A 20,608-nucleotide genomic window follows, 5' to 3' on the forward strand; every position below is an offset into this window, starting at 1 on the left:
GACGTGTCCTCACCAGACCCCAAATCTGCCAGCACCTTGACCTTGGTCTTCCATCTCTAGAACTGTGAGATATAAATATTTGTTGCTTAAATCACCCTTCTATGATATTTTGTTATAATTGCCAGAATAGACAGACAAGTGGGTTAGGTGAGCTAAACCAGAAGCCCTAAAGGAGAATAGAAGTCCCCAGTACTGGTGGGAGAGGTAGAAAGCATGACAAAGATGGAAAAAGGCACATGTGGTTGCTGAAATCAGATATGAGGCAGATTTTAGACATGGAGTGAAAGTAAGTGGGTCAGCGTCAGAGAGGAGGGTAGAGTGGAAGTCCTGAACACAACCAGTTAGCCTCTGCAGCTTTTGTTCATAGTTGGCTCCATTTTAAAAGGCTAGATATGGTCAAGTTTGCACATGCCCTTCTCCAGTGGCCTGTCCTTGGGCAGGGGGTCTTGAGTCCAACCCGGATTTGCTGGATGGCACACTCTGAGATGAGCGGTGAGCTGAGGCCCATGCCATCCCTGCAGCAGGTGGCAGAAGCTGCCATTGTTCTCTGTGGGGGTGAACGCCATTCACACATATTCTGTTTCTCTATCTTAGGCTTCAAAGGGTAGATTGAGAATAGAGATGGGAACAGAATTTCTGGGGGCAGACGAGACAGGATGCAGTGAAACCCAAGGTGGGTCCACGGGCCCAGGATAGTAGGAAGTGGAATGCCAGTACTGTTCTTAATCTTTTTTAAAGGGTTTTTCTTGCTTTTGTTTTTGATGTGGACCATTTTTAAAGTTGCTACTGAATTTGTTACAATACTGTTTCTGTTCTATGTTTTGGTTTTTTGGTCACAAGGCATGTGAGGTCTTAGCTCCCCAACCAAGGAATGCACCGTCTGCATTGGAAGGCAAATCTTTAATCACTGGACCACCAGCTAAGTCCCCTGATCTTAATCTTAAATAGTTCCAAGGAGTGATCTTCTAGAAAATACAGTTTCCACCATGCCCAGACCCTGTAAGAATTCACACTGAATGGCTTCTTAACATAGAAAATGGTGTTTCTGCTGTGCTGCTGCGTGGCTTCAGTCGTGTCTGACTCTGTGCGACCCCATAGACGGCAGCCCGCCAGGCTCCCCCATCCCTGGGATTCTCCAGGCAAGAACACTGGAGTGGGTTGCCATTTCCTTCTCCAATGCATGAGAGTGAAAAGTGAAAGTGAAGTCGCTCAGTCGTGTCTGACTCGTAGCGACCCCATGGACTGTAGCCCACCAGGCTCCTCCATCCATGGGATTTTCCAGGCAAGAGTACTGGAGAGGGGTGCCATTGCCTTCTCCATGGTGTTTCTAGATCTTCTTAAATAACTATAGTTTTTCCAGGTACCTGAGAAACACTGGGGTTGTGATCATATTGGGGGGTGCAGAAAAAATAAGAAGATAAACTGTAGGGTGTTCTGTATGGCAGAACTAGAGCATTTGAGTTGCAGCATGTGAACTCTGCTCTGGCACATGGGATCTAGTTCCCTGACAAGGGATCGAACCCAGGCCCCCTGCATTGGGAGCATGGAGTCTTAGCCACTGGACCACCAGGGAAGTCTGCAGGTGACTCTGACATGTGTCTCCGTTGAGAAGCTATGTGTGAAAAGACAGCGAGGCATTGCAGATGTTAGCACAGCACCCATTGAGGAATTTCTAAGCATCTAGACCCGTGCTTCCCGGGTGTCACCCTCTGAGGCCCAGATGAGGTGGGCCTTAGAGAGACCCCCTTCGGACTTGAGCTTTAAGGAGCAGGTCTAAGGGATCCAAGGAGAGTTCAGACAACCCCAGGCAGGGACAGCACGGAGGCCTCTTGGGGTGGTCAGGCAAAGGCCAGGGAGGGAGTGTCCCGGCTTTCTGTTCCCAAGCACTGCAGACCTGGGAGCAATGCCCACGGCAGAAGGAGACCAGGCTGGGCCCACTTCACCACGGCCAGTTCACGTGAAAGTGGACTTAGACCTGGGAACCCACTTGCTGGGTTAACTCCATGGTTCTCAATTCTGGCTGCATAGAAGAATGCCCAGTATGTGTGTGTGTGCTCAGTCGCGTCCAACTCTCTGTGACCCCACGGACAGTAGCCCACCAGGCTCCTCTGTCCATGGGATTCTCCAGGCACAAATATTGGAGTGGGTTGCCATTTCCTCCTCCAGAGAATCTTTCTGACCCAGGGATCAAACCTGCATCTCCTATGTCTCCTGCATTTGCAGGTTGATTCTTTACCGCTGAGCCACAGGGGAAGCCAGAATGCAGAGGGAGCTTTTAAGCTTGTCAGTGTCCAGACTTCCTGTCAAGACAACCGAATAAGAAGTGTCTCGGGGAGCCAAGCCAAGCGCAGGGGACTCTAGTTTTGTTCGCTGTCCTCAGGGGATGCTGAGGCTGTGAGGACCTATCACTTACGTCTCAGCTCCTCACCCCAGGACCGGGAACGCATCCGACTCCACCCCCCGAATTTCTCTCTTCGGCCCCTGTGCCCTTCAGCACAGCCATCTACCACCCTCTGTGTGTCCACGGGCACGCTCTGCTCACTCAGGCCTGTGTTTCCCAGATGCAAGCAGCAACACAACACAACTTCCCCTGGATCAATTGATATTATTTTCCCAGGGCAGACATAGCTAATTTTCACAGAAATGATCTAATTTCAGTTTTCTTTTCTTCCTGGAATTATGTCTATTCCTTCATCTAAAAAAATTTTTTTTAACTTCACAGTAACAAATGGCAACAAAATGACATTAAGTTGAAGCCAAACTGACAGGTTTTCCCAACCAGGTCATGACTTTATCTGGGACTCCCTGATTCCACAGGAGAGTCTGCAGACACAAAAGGCAACTTTTAAAATGCTGGGATAGTAAGCTTGGTTCTTAGGATGTCAAAGGAGTTGTTCAATAAGTCATCTAGCTTCCTTTCTTTATGAAAGAAGGTCAAGATAAGAATCTACAGATACTCTGGCTTTCTCAATCCTTTAAATCCAGACATTGTTGAAAGGCACATTACAGATATACAGAGCATTAGAAACATAAACATGGATTTCCTCCAGCAAGTGACTGGTGTCTGGAGGAACAAAAAGGCCAACACGTTGCTTAATTAACTCATATTTTTCTGGAACTAGATGTCTTCTGAGCCCAGACTTTGGGCTACTCACAGCTCGGAGAAACCAATAGTCAGAGCATCCTAGCTATCTGGATTAGAATGCTAAGGGTCCCTGTTCATGGAACTGGGCTGGCTACTATCTGAGTACATATGTTTATGGTCTAGGATATCTGAGAGCTCTTTCTAGATGGAAGGGCATAAATTTTGGAGCAACACTGTTCAGGAGGAAGGGAAGACACAGACAAGGAAGAGTGGATGAGCTTAATTGAGGGAAATGCTGCAGCAGAGACCTTTCCTCTTAGATTCAGGAAACTCATCTTGAACCCAGTGGGGACGGTAGTTAAGGCCAGAAGCTAAAGGTGTTCTATTCAAGAAAGGCTGTGAAACTCCAAGAGTGAACAGTACTGGTTTGAGGCCTAAGGACCCAAATTCTTCCCAGAATCCAGAAGAAGGATGTTCAAGAAGTTACTAGAAAATGCTATTGCTCCATATGGATAGTGCATACATGGGCATACACAAAATGATTGTGCTGGTTTAGTTACAATATGTGCATTTTTCATATGTAAGTGATGAAAGTGAAAGTGAAAGTCACTCAGTCGTGTCCAACTCTTTGTGACCCCATGGACTGTAGGCCACCAGGCTTCTCTGTCCATGAATTTCCCAGGCAAGAATACTGGAGTGGGTTGCCATTTCCTACTCCAGAGGATCTTTCTGACCCAGGGATCGAACCTGGGTCTCCTGCACTGCAGATGTATATTAAGTGATACATCAATAAAAAGAAAAAAGGTAGAGGATATAAATTAAATAATTAAAAGTGTGCCGATGAGCACATGGAGCTGACTGGGAATCAGATAAAAAGAAGCCTACCAGGTTTCCTAGTGAGTTACAGAGCCTGGGACTAAAAACAACTCAACAAGCAGGGAGAGGGCTGAGAAAGGCTCCTTCAAGTAGGGCACATTCGCTAATGCCGTTTTCACTTGTGGCCAAGGAGGACGCTAGTAAAAGAAAACCCTCTCAGAGGGAGAGCCAGAGGCCTGGGAAATTATCTCCAAGAAACTCACCCAAGAAGTGAGGCTCACCCAAGAGTCAGAGGTTGCAGGGATGTCAGGGTTGTACCCTCAGCAACTCCTATGTGCATCCGGATTTCCCCTTCCTGATGAGAGGCATGCATGTGGGTATCCCGATTCTGTTCCACCACTGCCTATTGCGTGGTGGGGAAGGGAGTAGATAATTTGCCCCGAACGGGGGTGGGTAGATCTGCCTCTAGATCAAGAGAAGGAGATGCGGAAATGAGATAGAGCCTCTCATGAGATCCTGAACTTTGGGTTTGATGTCATCTTGAGTGCACGCATGCTCAGTTGTGTCTGACTCTTTATAACCCTATGGACTGTAGCCTACCAGGTTCCTCTGTCCATGGGATTTCCCAGGCAAGAATACTGGAGTGGGTTGCCATTTCCTCCTCCAGAAGTCTTCTTGACACAAGGATGGAACCTGTGTTTCTTGCGTCGCTTGCATTGGCAGGTGGATTATTTACCCACTGAGCCAGTAATTCCCCGAGCTGGATACTGTCATTATCTCCACCTTAAGAATGAATCCACCTGAAAGTGGATGGTGACTGCAGCCATGAAATTAAAGACAACTGGACTGCTTCTTGGAAGGAAAGCTATTGACAAACCTAGACAGTGTATTAAAAAGCAAAGATATCAGTTTGTCAATAAAGATTCATATAGTCAAAGCTATGGTCTTTCCAAAAGTCATGTACAGATGTAAGTTGGACTATAAAGAAGGCTGAGCATCAGAGAAGTGATGCTTTTGAATTGTGGTACTGGAGAAGACTCTTGAGAGTCCCTTAGGCACCAAGAAGATAAAACCAGTCAATCTTGAAAGAAATCAACTCTGAACATTCATTGGAAGGACTGATGCTGAAGTGCCTATACATTGACCACCTGATGTGAAGAGCCGACTCACTGGGAAAGACCCTGATGCTGGGAAGGACTGAGGGCAGGAGGAGAAGGGGGCAAGAGAGGATGAGATGGTTGGATGGCATCACTGACTCGATGGACATACTTGGGCGAACTCCAGGAGACAGTGAAGGGCAGGGAAGCCTGGCGTGCTGCAGTCCATGGGGTTGCAAAGAGTCGGATGCGACTGAGCAACTGAACAACAAAGAATGAGGAGGTCCCACACTCAAATCCATTTATACTGAGATGTTCTCTTTGCTGGTGAGCTGTTTCTCCTTCTAGTCAAGGTTAATTTCTATACTGACCCTCTGGCTTCCATGACCAATACCCTTACCTCTCCATCTCTACAACATTCCTGCACCAGTTGATTTCCTTTTACCTCTGCACCTTCAAACCCTCTGGTCCTGTCTACAGGCTTGAGATGGCTTCCTCTCCCTTTCTGTCTACTTTTCTGTTTGACCCCTAAATAGTGGTGTTCCCCAATTTCTCCTTTCACCTTGATTCCTACCTTGATCTTTTCAGCCTGTCTAAGGGTTGACATTTACTATTAAAGCTTTAATAACTATAATTTTTGAGGGTCACTCCCAAATCTAAATCATTAGTAATACTAATGTGGCCTAAATTGTTGATTTTTAAGAAGAGACTGTAACAAAAGCAGACACAAAATCCACATATTGCCAAGTTTTTATTTTCTCCTCTGGGCCAAAATATTTGCTAACTCAGGTACTCAGTAATACAATATTTTAATTTTGCATTTATGGTTGTTGTTTTTTTTCAAATTGGAAAACAAAGCACATGTTGTCTCTGGATTTCAGTCTGGCATCACAGTGATAGGTTGCACGCAATGCTTTGTGAGCAGCTCTTGAGTGGTTTGGAAGTTTGTTAAGTGACTCTTGCTCAGTATAAATAAGATAGAATTTTCTAAATTATTGAAGTACAAGTGGTTTCTCCAAAAATAAAGAAGGAGGAGTGGAAGGTGGGGGAGGGGAAGACAGGGAAGGAGAAATACAGGCACAGAGGGGTTTTGGTAACAATGAGCATCACAGAGTGAATGGGTGCTAAGCAGCATTTTATTAGTTTACTCCAGAGTCATTAGTAGTTACATAGAAACTGGACAATATGTCACGCAATGCCATAAATATTCTACATATTACATAGTGTATGTGACCAGTAAATCCATAACAACTCCATTTGATGTCTGAAAGTACATTATCATGTGCTTTAGAAGCTTAAAAGATTTTTAGAACTACTTTAGAGAGCTGAGAGGAGCACTGAGGAAACGGTCACAGAAAGCATTTCCCCCACCACGATTAAGAGTGGCCCAGGAGGGACTTCCCTGGTGTTCTGGTGGCTAAGACTCCCACCTCCCAAAGCAGGGGGCCCTGGGCTCAATCCCTGGTCAGGGAACTGGGTCCCACAGGCCACTACTAAGAGTTCACATGCCCCAGCTAAAGATCCCGTGTGCCATCGCAACAAAGATCAAAGATGCTATGCGCTGCATCAAGACCCGGAGCAGCCAAATAAAATAAATAAACATAAATATTAATAAAACAAAATGAAAATTACTTTTAAAAAGGAAAAACTGTTTAAAAAAAAAATGGAGTGGCCCAGGAGTCAAAGGAGAGGAAGGGAGCCAGATGCCCTGCACGGGTCAGCAGTGAAGCTGCAGTCAGTGATCCTCATTACAGTTACAAGACTCCTCCCTTGGCACCTTTCCTCAAGGCAAGGTGAGCAGAGCCCTGTGCTCCAGCTCATCTCCGTCTCCTCTGAGTAAACAGAAACCCTTCTTCCAAAGGGAAGCAGGTGCCGCTCGGAAGCACAACCAGGGCACGAAAGCATCTACAAGCCTGCAGGGCACTTCCACGGAGACACCGCGCAACACTGCTTCTGACAACGGAGTCCCCAAGCCCCTTAGATCACGGGGTGGGGGATGCACCTCAACATGCCAGGTCACCTCACTGACACTAAAGAGCCTCAAAACGTCATCCTACTTAGAGAACCTTGGGATTTCCAGAGTTGATGCAAGATGACAAGCTCTGATTCGGCCAGAAGGATCACCTTTCCTTGGACACCTTCTGCTTGCGGCGGATGCTGACTTTTGTGGCTCTCTTAACACAAGCAGAAGCAGTAATTTCCTTCTCATCTTTTTTATCCCCGCCCCCCCCACCTCTGGAACTATGTGAGAGGTAAGGCTTTGCCAGGAAATTTTCTCCGCACAACATCAAGGGGAAACAGGTCCTCCATCAGGAGAACACGGCACTTGTCTTTGCCATGGAGACAGGCAGATGCTCTGAAAGTCCCTGGCATGGCCCTCAGCACTTCCATTCACGGGCAACCATGGTCAGGTGTTTTTGTGGCAAACTGCCAGCTCAAGGCCCTAATTAATTAAACCACTCTTCTAGCCAGGGATATCGGCCATTTTGACACCTCAGTTGGAGACGGAAGCACATGAAGGTTTAGCTTTGGAAAAGCAGCTCTGCTTTTATCACATTTGATCTCCCCAGTGGGAAAAGCCAAGTGCCCAGAGTTGCAATAATCATGTTAAGTGCCAGTTTCCGTTGCCAAGAAAACAGTACACTCTTTTCTTTATCCTTCTCTTGGGGAAAACTCCCACCGAGTCATTTACTGGGTTCTCTGCTTATCTTGCAATTCCACACCAGCAGTACCGTTCTTTTTTTCTTTTTTCCAACATATCTAGGCAGTTCCGCAAGCCTTCATGGTCTGTGGTTTTAAAGATCATTAAATTTAGGCTCAACCCCAGAGCAGGGTAGAGTATGAGATCGCCCAGGACAATATTTAAAGTGCTAGCCACTTTACATTGGAGAATCAGCCCGCTCATTTCAGGGGCAGACAAGTCTTTGAGAAGACCAGGACATGACTCAGGAGTCTCTGCTTTGACAAAAGGTAGAGCTATTCAAGAGATGACCTCTGATCACTTCCAGCTCTGAAACTCTATGGCCATCCCTTGCTATGACTGAGGACGGTGGTGGTGGTAGTGGTCCTAGTTCATTTAACAGGTAATTTTGAGGAGCTATTATGTTCACGTCTCAGTTTACATGCATGAATAAAGCAGATCCAAATATCCCTGTCATCTTGGAACTGATTCTGTCAGGAGACATGAAATAAACAATACAGGAAAAAATGAGTTACATAGTATCTCAAAATGTGAAGTGAAAACACAGGCAGCTTGGAGATTCCTGGGGCAGAAACAGGTTGCAATTTTGAATCGGGTGGTCACTGAGGAGGTGCTGATACACTGATAAGCTGAATCACGGCTGACGCAGGGAAGGAGCAGAGTCCGCCCTCCCCCCAGCCCTCTCCTCCGCGCCCCTTCCTCTCACTGTCCCGGAAAGAAGGCCCTCTTAGCACTCATGGGCAATGCTTGGTCTTGGATTCCAGGCACTCTCCTTTCAGCAATTATTGCCGGGCTTTGGGGTTTTATTCTTGCATTCTCTCATTCCCACTCTGCTGAGAGGCGGTATTGGTACCCAGACGCTGGAGACCAACTTCCGTGACTGGAGTCCAGGCCTCCCACCCATGAGCTCTGCAACTTTGCCGAAGTCACTCAACCTCTCTGTGCCTCATTTGTGTCATGTATAACATGAGACAAATAATGGTATCAATTTAGAGAATGGATGAAAGGATTGAATAGGTGGATCCACATAAAATTCTTGGAGCAGCGTCTCAGGGCTGGCTCTGGACCTCACAATGCAGCCACCACGCTGGTTCCTTATCCGCGTGCCCTGTCCTCATCCTCACATCAGCTGTCTTATTTAGCAGTTGGCGTGAGCAGCGGCTTCAGAAGATTATAGCAATCCTCAAAGTATGGAATTAAAATAATGAAGAAAAACAATCTGCGTGGGGGGAGTGGGAGGGGATGGATTATTTGGCCTGTATGGATCCTTTATGAAAACAAAGGCGAAGCGCAGAGCTAAGCTGCTAAAATCAGAGGTTGCAATTAGCTTGATTGCAGAGTGACTTGGTCCCATTTTGAGCAACAATAGCGAGAGTGATCATTCTTAATTGAGGCAAATTAAGTATTCTGACAACTCCACTTTTCTAAAAAGAGTTGTAAGCCAGTAGAGAGATCCAATTTACACGAATTCTGGGCCATTCTTCTTATGGAGTCATCTTTTAATTTTTTTTTTTTTTCTGCCTTCTTTTCACATCTAGCACACTGTGCTGTGGACTTAGAAAACAAGATAAATCTCTCTAGGAAAGCTCATCTTTCAGAGCATATTATGTAAAATTAAATGTGTTTATGTGTGCGCAGGCACACAAGTCTATTTAACTATGCCAAATCCTGATTATGTAACAGTCTGGAAAATCCAAAAACAGAAAAAAGAAAAAAGAGAGAAAGCTGCCATGGTGCCCTTGAGACTCAGCAACATTACAGCCTCAAAGGAAACCATCTAGAATCACAAAGGAAACAGAATTTACAGCCAGAAGTTCACCATAATATCTTTGTGCTAAGTCGCTTCAGTTCTGTTCAACTCTATGCGACCCCAAGGACCATAAATAAGGACCATACATAGCCTGCCAGGCTCCTCTGTCCATGGGATTTTCCAGGCAAGAATACTGGCGTAGATTGCCATTCTCTTTTCCAGAGGATCTTCCCAATGCAGGGTTTGAACCCAGGTCTCCTGCATTGCAGGCAGATGCTTTACCATCTGAGCCATCAGGGAATAATATCTTTAGTACTTGATAAAGAAACTAGGAGATCAAGTTAGTGATTGTAGAGCTGAATGGAGTAGTTTCTTGTGATCTTTAACCACCCCCCCACACACAAATATATATATATATATATATATATGCATTTAGCCCAATGTAGATGGGCGTACAACTTTTCTCTTCATTAAAGGAGGCACTTCAATGGATGATGTATTTGGATTGGTGACTATGAAAAAGTGTTACGGAAATGTTGGACTTCCTTGCTTTCGGTGTAGCAGCCATAGAGATAACCGAAGAGAGTAAATATTGGTGATTCCTCCGTAATATTATCATTTTATATCTCTGGATTATTTATATACACACCCACATACATAATAAAACAATTCTTAAATGCCCTTTTGCAAGTATAATTTGCAAAATTAGTCAGCATCCCTTTATTTCTGCCACCCCCATTAAATAATTTTGGCAGTCCAAGAACTACTATGACAAAAATCCACTTATTTTTTTGGTGGCTCAAAATAGATTTTTTCAGGTGTAGGTATGTGTGGTGGGGGAAAGGGTTGCTGCTAATTGTTACTGTTTCAAATATATCCTACAACGTATATTACATGAGCAGTTAGGCATGAACCACAGACTTCCAAGGTGGTGCTCTTGAAAACTGTTCAAATGCAGATGCAGAGCGATAATTATAGCTCAAAAGGGATTAAAGCAAACTATTTCGTGACACTTGCCCTTAACTACCTTCCTTCCTATTAGCAGTGTTCCTGTTTAAGACAATGACTATACTTAGACAAACTATGGACCTGAATGTGCTGTTGATTCTGAAATGATGATGACAATCACTGCAGCTGCTGAGAGAGAATTAGGGGGTGCCCTGGCATCACCAGGGCAGTAAGGCCCCATTCATGAAAATGCCCACACCCCGAAAGGCATATCTTAATGGCACTGATGAGATTCTGTGGCCAAATTTAAAAAACAATTATATCATTAAACAGTCAACTTATCCCTACATTTTATTTGCTGCAAATTATACCTCATCCAAATAATGATTATAATGTATTCCTTGGTTTTTTTTGCTTAAGGTAGGACATACACAAAAATAGGCAATGAATTTTTTCTGGTCCTAAGACTATTTTCCACAACCGGTTTCAATCCTGTAAATTAGGACTACTTGGTTTGACCTTGGGTATATGTGAAAATATATGGTATATTTGAAAATGTTGCAATCATATGGAAAAGAATGAAAAATTTCTAGGCCAAGGCTATAAAATCATTATGAAGGAATCACCGATATTCACTCTCTTAAATTACATCCATGGGTGCTACACTGAAAGCAAGGAAGTCCAACATTTCCACAGCACTTTTTCATAGTCACCAACCCAAACCCTCCATCCATCGAAATGCCTCCTTTTGATAAGAAAAAAGCCATAAGCCCATCTACAAAAAGTAGATTCTTTCTCTTCGATTCTTTTCCACTTCAAGCCTTCTCCTGGAGGCTTTTGGAAGAATAATACCAAGCCAAACTTATGAATTAACAAGCAGTATTAAATGTCTTCTATGGGGTCAAAATTGTGTCCAGTACTAGAAGATATAAAAAAGTATATTCATTGTACAATTAGAAAGATTTTATGTTTCATTTATTAAGAAATGCCTTCTTCTACAGAACGGAAACCCCCAACAACATTGAACTTGAGTGCACTCTAGTTATTAAGAATTAAAGTAAATAAGAATTAGAGACCCACATGAGGGTATTTCTCTAGTGCAATTACTATTTATATTCTTTCCAAATGTTGACATTAGCCCAAGTCTTTTGAGTACTTTCCTTGATATTTTTGGTATTTTAGAGCAAAAAGATACAGCAGACACAGAGTACCAAAGTTCAAATTATTCTCTGTAGTAAGCACAGGGGTGGAATAATAATGAACATCTCTTACTGAGAGGCTGTTCGAAGAATTTTATGTGGATCCACCTATTCAACCCTCACAACAATTTTGGGGGTTGATACCATCATCTGTCTCATTTCATACATGACATAAGTGAGGCACAGAGAGGCTGAGTGACTTGGGCAAAGTTGCGGAGCTCCTGGATGATGGAGCTGGGATCCAAGTCACAGACATTGGTCTCCAGAGTCTGTGCTCTTAACCCTGCATCATACTGCCTCTCAGGAGAGTGGGCATGGGAAAAATGCAAGAATAAAAACCAAAAACTGGGCAATAATTGCTGAAAGCAGACTGCCCACAGTCCAGAACCACGCATCCTTATCCCAAATACTGCAAATGAGCACCAAGAGCCCATTCTTGGCTAAGCGGGTGAGACGTGGAGCGACAGGGAGGAGGGGCGCTGGCTGCAATACTGCCCCTCTGTTCAAAGCCATACAACTTTCCTTCCTATAAGTTAGTGATCTGTATTGGCACATATGAAAAAAGGAATAGAACTTTGCAAATACGTCACTGTCATTCTTTATCCAGCAGACAGTCCTATAACAAGTCAGCAAAAACAGCACTCTGCCAACAAGGAACCTTCATAGCTTCCCAAAAAACCCATTTAGAAAGAAAACAGCATTTAAATTTACTTGAAATGATACCCTTCACTGTAAATGCTCCAGAACATGGAATTCTGCCTTTCTCAGGGGGGAACTGAAAACTTTCCTCCATACTGACAGGGTTGATTTCGTCTCCGTGCCCTTTCTCAGGCCATGGGAAGAAGCCACGGTGACCTGCCAGCCTGGAAATTCTGCCAAGAGGCCAGGAGTCATGGGAATCTGCCCAGCCTGCTTTGTGGAGGTCAGCGAACGCCGTCTAGACACTAAGTCTTGGTCTTTAAAAGAGGAAGCCAGATATAATACAGTCTCAAAGGCTGAGGAACCAACTGTAAGTAAATATCTTAACAACCGATATTACTATCTTGGGCTGTGTTTACACAGAGACCCATTCATCAACACGGATGAAAACTTCCAAAAGCCTGTTACATTGTCTATTTTAATCACCGCTTCCTGAAGGAAAATTACCTTGCCTGTGTGAGTGAAGCATCGTCTATGTCTACTAAAAGTAAAAAATTCATCCAGTGGGCTAAGTGATGACATAAGCATGTGCTCTGCATATTCATATATCACTGGTCACAGTGGAGGGACAAGGCAAAGCCAACGGTTGGATGGAAGGGAAGCACAGTCAATACAGCCACAAATACCCACAAATTACCACCATCAACAAACAGATTTCCTTTAGGTTCCCACATAGTCCCCAATCCAATACGTTTTAATACGATAAGGATTCATTCCTTAAATGAATTTTTCAAAGGTTTTCATGTATATAGGTTGATATCAGAAGTCCAAGGAGAGAGGGCAGAGCGAGAAAGAGAAATTGAGCCCATCCACCCCCTCAACACACACACAAGGTACAATATACCATCAAGTGACAGCTGAATTTTTAAAATAAATGCTCCAACCTGAGAAACCTATTTACACGACTACTCTTACACAGTTGGGAGTCTAGCTTACCATGTGTAGATGGGATACACAGCAGGATAAGGTAGGGCGTTTTGATGTCAAACTGGAAAACCACTGTTTTTCATTTTTAAGTAATTTGTGAAACAGAAATCTCTAACCTTTGACCCATCCCTCAGATTCATCTTATGCCTGACCTTCACCCCATCCATCACCCTCACCTCTCGGTCGCCCCTTGCCTATCTCTGACCTGTGTCCCACGGGTGGGGGTCTGGGTCAGGGTAAGGAGCCTTGGCGAAGGGGTGAAGGCATCTGTCTTATGCGCTGCTTCCAATTAAAATGCTGGAAGTTCAACAGTGCTGCTCGGAAAGTCCTGACACATGTGGGTCCATATCTTGCACTAAGAGATGGGAAAGCATCAAGACACAAAAATACAAATACCAATGAACATAAAACAGGTGGCGGGAGACGTCATGAAGCTCACTTGAGGATCGTTCTCTGTTGCTTGTCCACTGAACACACACCCTTCATGTGTCAACACTGGATAAACAGTGTGGCGTGGAGAGGTTTTAGCTTTTTGTAATTTTTAAAAATTTTAATTGGAGGATAACTGCTTTCCAATGTTATGTTGGTTTCTGCTGAACAACAAGTGGCATCAGCCATAAGTATATAGCTCCTTCCTCTTGAGCCTCCCTCCCACCCACCCCCCAGCCATCCCACCCCTCTAGGTCATCAAAGAGCGCTGGGCTGAGTTCCCTGTGTTATATAGCAACTTCCCATTAGCGATCTATTTTACATTTGGTATTGTATATGTGTCAATGCTCCTCTCTTGATTTGTCCCACCCTTTCCTTCCTCTTCTGTGTCTACAAGACCATCCTCTACATCTGTGTATTCTTGCAATGAATACAAATCAATGCAAACACGTTCATCAGTACCATTTTTCTAGATTCCATATACACATGTTAACATACGATATTTGTTTTTCTCCTTCTGACTTACTCCACTCTGCATAATAGGTTCATCCAGCTCATTTCAACTGACTCAAATTTGTTCCTTTTTATAGCTGGGTAATATTCCATTGTATATATATACCACAGCTTCTTTATCTATTCATCTGTTGATGGATATCTAGGTTGCTTCCCTATCCTGAAGACTATAAATAGGGCTGCAGTGAACACTGGAGTACCTATGTTAATTTGAATTATGGTTTTCTCAGGGCTTCCCAGGTGGGGCAGTGGTAAAGAATCTGCTTGTCAACGCAGGAGATGCAGGAGACGGAGGTTCGATCCCTAGGTCAGGAAGATCCCCTGCAGTATGAAATAGCAATCTCCTCCAGTATGCTGGCCTGGAAAATTCCATGGACAGAGGAGCCTGGCCATGGGGTTGCAAAGAGACAGATACGATTGAGCAACTGAGCACATACACACACACACACACACGCACATACAGAGGGTATATACCCAGTAGTGGCACGGCTGTGTCCTGTGCTAGTTTTATTCGAGAGGTTTTACAGAGAGGAAATCAGAAGATCTGAATCAGGCCTATCCTCTAAGAGTTTATCTTGAGTTTAATATGTGCCCTAGAGCAAGTCATCTCATGTCTTGGCATGTTTGTTTTTCTCCTATAACACGTTAGGAATAACAACTGCTTTGCAATAGGAGATACTCAATAAATATTCATGAATAATGAATGAATTTATGCATATTACCTAGAGGTGTTTAAGTTTTCCAAATTACAGCATGAACTGGTCTTTGGCTGAAAATAAAAATAGAGTTCTTACAACTCTATCAGATGGTGTTTAGGAAGTAAGCTTTAGAATATTTGCTGTCTTTGCCCAACCTTAACATGTCAATCCCCATTAGGCATCCATTAACACCTTATTTTAATGCAGAAATTACCTTTATAGTGAATATAAAAAGATTATTTTCTGAACTCCCGTGAAAAGGAAAAAAAAATACTTTTTAGAACAAAATGGTGCCATAATAATATTATGCTAACAGACAACCATCTATCATTCAGTTGCTAGGTCGTGTCCGATTCTGTGTGACCCTGTGGACTGCATGCAGCACCCCAGGTTTCCCTGTCCTTCATTACCATGTTTGCAGTAAATTCATTTGGATCTCATGGATCTCATCCAAATTCATTCACTAATTCATTGATTGAGTTCATAGTACCTGTGGGGTATTTTTTTTTACTCCTGCTAATAGAATCATGGTTCCTCCCTTCCAAGAACTGATAGTTTAGGGGGAAGCTGGACCTAAGATAAATAAGTATTTAGAATCCAGTGGCAGAGAAGGTAACAAACACTGAAAGTGATGACTCTAGGGTCAGATAGCTGAACTCACATCCTGACTACAACATCTACTACTGGAGTGTCCTCCGGCAGGTTCTTTACCAGTTGATGGTTTTATTACCTACCTGTGAGCGCTGTTGTAAAAATCGAAAGAGAAAATCCATGTAAAGTACTTGGCACAGGGTTGTGAACATGGTCAACATTTGACAAGTTGTATGGTTGTCGTTAGGTTATACTTGACGTCAGTACCAAATGTTATGAGCTCAGGAGATAAAACCACTCATCTTTCTTGGAGAAACCATGAAGAGTCTTTCAAAAATCTTGGAAAGGAAAGGGACAAAGAAAGAGATCTCTCCATGGAAGAGTGAGTTTTCCAAGCCAATGAGAAGGCAGGGGTATTCGAGCAGTCTGTACCAGGTCTTGAGACTGCTCAAGTGATGCAGAGTTTGGGGGCTCTTTGGTATAAAAACTGAATCTCTTAGATGTCTTTTAAATAATTTATTGAGGTAAAATTCACATCACATAGCTGTTGTAAAGTGGACAATTCAGTGGCATTTAGAACATTCACGATGTTGTGCGACCATTACCTCTACCTAGTACCTGAACATCTCCATCACAGCAGAGCAAAACTTCTTACTCCTTAAACAGGTTCTCCTCCATCCTCCTCTCCTCCAAGTTTGTATATTTAGGTCACTGCTCCATTTGGAGTTCATTTTGCTCTATGGTGTGAGTTTGGGGTCCAACTTCATTCTTCCGCATGTGCACATCAGCTGTCTCAGCACCATTTGTTGGAAGATGATTTTCTTCTCCACTGATGGACCTGGTACCCTTGTCAAAAACCAACTGGCCACAGAACTGGGGAGCAGAGTGGAGCCTCTTCCCCGCCTCAGTATGTCTGTACAGAGTCAGCTGGTGTCTTAGAGAGGGCACATGCACAGTTTTCTCCCTGACTTTATGTATCAATACCCCTCAAGAGTTTTGTAAACCCTCCTCCTTCTCACTCTCCACACCCTCCCTGGGTGACCTCACCCATTCCCACTCTCTCAATCATTCTCTACATGCGTATTACTCCCATATTCATATCTCCAGCCCAGAAAGCTTTCCTGAATTGTAATGCTACATGTGCCAGACGCCTGCTGGCCATCCTTACCAGGCGATCTCACAAATCTAACACATATCATTTTGAACTCATTTAACACAGACCAAGCAATACTCATCTGAACTCATATGAACTACACCAACTTCCTCCCTATCCCTTTCTCTGCCTCAGAAAACAGCACTGCAAATCTGCCCACTGCTCTTGTCTGAAATCAGGGAATCATCTTTAGCAACTTCCTCTCCCATGTATCCAAACTATTATTATATGCTGTTGACTTTATAAACCTCTTGATTCCCAATGCCATTATTCTGATTCTGGCTATGACCATCTGTTGCCTAAATTATAGCCTCCCTCTTAGACTTCATATCTAAAATCTAGCTGCTTCTGTTATTTAGTAGCCAAGAGATCTTAAAGTAAAAATCATATCATGTCATACACACCTACCCTCCTTAGCTCAAAGTCCTTTAAAAACTGCTTGTTACCCTTACAATATATCTAAACACTTTCTATAGTTTTACAAGGCCATTCATGATCAGGCTGCCTTTTATTTCACTGTTCCCCATCTTCTATTTCCAGTTATAATTTCTAGACATTCTGAACATTTGACAGTTCTCTACCTCTCACTTCCAGACTTTCACACTTGCTCTTTTTCTGTCTCCACCTTGTCTTCACACAACCAAATCCCATTCATTTACTGTGTGTGAAAGTCACTTCTTCAGGAAAGTTTTCCCTGGCCCCTAGATTAGCTTAGGTTCTCATGGTATATGATCTTAGAACCTCCCAACTTAAAAAAAAAAATCATATCATCTATCACAATTTGGCCAACACAACATATCATTGATGACAGTTTTACTTGTTTAATGACTACCTACTAGTTCTATGAGGGTAAAGATCAGATGTCACTTGTTCACAGGATATTCCAGTTCACATTCCATAGTAGATGCTCAGTGAATATTTGTGAACATGGAAAAATGGATGAAGGAAAGTGAAGTCACAGAGACCAACTATGCTACTCTAATTTGGGTATGACATAGAACTGGGAGAGGTAGAATAAGTTGGATAACAGGCCTGGGTTTATAAATTATCTTGACTGATCAAAATTTTTTAATTCAATAAAAATAAACATAATGGCCTGCATCTGTACTAAAAGAATCACTGACATAGATATAAAACAGATTCGTGTTTTAAAGCCAGTTCATGTAAAAATGTTTTAAGGGCCCATGCAAGGACATTAAGCACCATGTGATCAACAGAAGGACATGGCTTATAAATAGAAACGTGTGCCATCTTAAGACTGTTAGTAGAATGTTACTGCTGCACTCAAGAATGCCTACAGCTTATCGTTTCATCATAGATCACATCTGCTATTGTGCCTGCCACACACTACGTTTGTAAACAGAGCTTGTTGAATGAAGAGTGAAAAGCACACTTCTTGACACTGGTTATAAAAACTAGCTCCCCCCACCCAAAGAAAAGGATAACCTGGTCTAGAAGCCATAATAATAATAACTAGTACAGTGCTTCTATGTGTTGAGCACTGTTCAGAACACTCTGTGTATGCTAATTCATCCACCATATGAAGTGTGCGACTATTGTGCCCATTCTACAGATGGTAAAGATGAGGCACAAATAGGTTATGTCACCAACCCGAAGTCACATAAGTAACAAGTAGCAGAGCCAGGTTTTTAAACCAGACAGTAAGCTCCCAGCAGCCAAGCTTTTGGAAATCAATCATTATCAACATCCTATTAGAAATAAATAAGGAAGATAAATAGCCTTGCAATGGGGTGGGGAGAAGATTCAGAAGATAGCATATTAGCTGGCTTCATACTTAATCACTAGACAGAAGTCAAAGGGAGGCAGACACTGGCTCAGTAAAATGAAGAACTAAGTCTCTAATACTTTGTCTCTAGTGACAGAGTCATTAAGTACACCATCAGAACATTCAAGTGGAGGCTAGAGGCCCACCAGCCTCATTATCATTATCTATACATGACATTTATGGCAGTCCAATCTGGAAAAAGCAGGAGACTAGAGAACCCCTGAAGTCCTTTTGAAACCGTGTAATGCAGATTGGGACTCCACATGCTGGGACTTGAGCCCAGCCTAAACCCAGTTAGGATTTGACCCCACAGTCTTTTAAGTGAGGTCACACATGCTATCAGGACTTAATGAAGCTCAGGTTCTTGATGTCTCGCCACAGAAAGAATTCAGTGACAGACAAAGTAATAGAGGTAAGAAGTGGATTTATTTAGAGAGAAGCACACTCCACAGACAGAGTTTGGGTCATCTCTTGATGGTGAGAGGTCAGGGAGTATGGGGTTGTGAAGTTTTTACAGGGGTGGGTAATTTCAGAGGCAAAAAAGTGGGAGGAGTATTCCAGCTAGTTTGGGGAAGGGGTGGGGATTTCTAGTGGAAGTCAGTTTGTCTGCGATCTTGGACCTATTTGGTTCTAAGCAATTTAGGTCGTGTCCTTGGGCAACATCATTCTTTTAAAGGTTGTGCCCCTGTCCCTTTTCCTCTTGTTTTGTTCTCTAAGCTCTATAATTTTAAGAATTCCACATGGACTTCACTTTCAGGGAGCCCAAAACCAGACAAACACTGCAGAACCCAATTAAGATGGTGACTTAATACACAATTAAAAAAAAAAATGATCAAGGTAATGAAATGGATAGCACTCAAAACGGTGGGCTCCCATGCCACCTTTAAAGATGAGGACCCCCCCCCTACCTATTTCCATATCAAGTAAATTCAGAAACGGAAACAACCCAGCAAAGAATGTCATGGCATCAAATCCCCAGAAATGCCAAATAACTAATACACAAGGCATAGGTCAACTCTTCATGCACCTGGTTGCCATATCAATAGATAGTGTCAAAGAATTTATTTGAGTTTTCAGACTGTGAAATCACTTCTTTCCCCTCAAGAAGGAGAAGATCTAGTTAAACCTGAGATTAAAGAGGCGGATAAAAGTGCCCCCTGCACTGCAGAGGCCAGGAATTAGACACGCTGCTGCTCCAGCAGGCAGTCCTCAGACATGATCCATTACAAGAAGGCTTCCATCAGATGCCAGCGAGGCTAATCCTTTTGCAAAGCCTGACAGCTTCTCACACTCGACTGTGGTGAATCCAAACCAGATTTTTATGCTATAAGTTCAGCTTTCCAAATACAAAATCATTTTTATTTTGTATTGGGTTTAGATTTATTACATTTAAATTTGCAGACAAAGATAGAGATGCCTGCCATGCAGCTTGCCCTGAACCCCCTTGACACTCATCTTACAGAATAAAATATCAGATGATAGCGAGATAGAAATAGATGGAACCAGAGCTTCTGTATAAGAAACCACTGTCAAACGATAACAGCGTCCTCCACATCCTTAAAGAGAACCATTCAAATTTCCATCTCTGAGGAAAGACGACCACACAGTGTTAGCAGAGCATTTTCATTGATGCCATAGCTTTTCAACTGAATGTCATCAATTCTAAAGTCAGTTATTACTCTGACTGCAGGCTGGAATTCCTACAGGCTGACTTACCTTTTTGCAGTCAGATGAGGACTTCTCATTGGCCAGTGTGCTGAAGATGGTGGTCTGTAACACAAGAAGGTGGAAGACCCATTAGAACTGGAAAAGTGTAATGATATTGGCTCTGGCCTGTGCATCTCCCATGCAAGGTGGGGACCATCTCCCATGACCCCACTGATGTCTCTGGATTTTTAAAAATATTTATTTATTTATTTTGGCTGCCCTGAGTCTTAGTTGCAGCACGTGAACCCTTAGTTGCAGCATGCAGGATCCAGTTCCCTGACCAGGAATTAAACCTGGGTCCCCGGCATTGAGAGCTCGGAGTCTCAGCCCCTGGACCACCAAGGAAGTTCCTGATTTCTCTGGATTATAAGAAGTGCCTGTCTTTCACCAATCCCACTTCCACCCCCTCCAAGTCAGAACATTCAATGTGGGCCAACGATGATCTAGTAAGGATGAAGACTCTTATTTATTTCATTTCACAAATAAAGGACTATAGCACCATTAGATTA

General features: G+C 43.3%; 1 protein-coding gene across 2 annotated transcripts in view; it reads right to left on the reverse strand.

Moving 5' to 3' along the window:
• Window positions 1-20,608, reverse strand: part of RASGEF1B (RasGEF domain family member 1B) — a 623,896-nt gene that overhangs the window by 367,338 nt on the left and 235,950 nt on the right. The window contains exon 3 of one of the 2 annotated variants that reach the window (XM_043448126.1): window positions 20,109-20,162. In XM_043448126.1, coding sequence (XP_043304061.1) covers window positions 20,109-20,162 — 54 coding nt within the window. Of the gene's footprint in view, window positions 1-20,108; window positions 20,163-20,608 lie in introns of those variants that run through there. The other variant, XM_043448127.1, reaches the window with a different exon arrangement.

The sequence above is a fragment of the Cervus canadensis genome, chromosome 26 (assembly GCF_019320065.1).
Source record: "Cervus canadensis isolate Bull #8, Minnesota chromosome 26, ASM1932006v1, whole genome shotgun sequence".
Taxonomy (NCBI): Eukaryota; Metazoa; Chordata; class Mammalia; order Artiodactyla; family Cervidae; genus Cervus; species Cervus canadensis.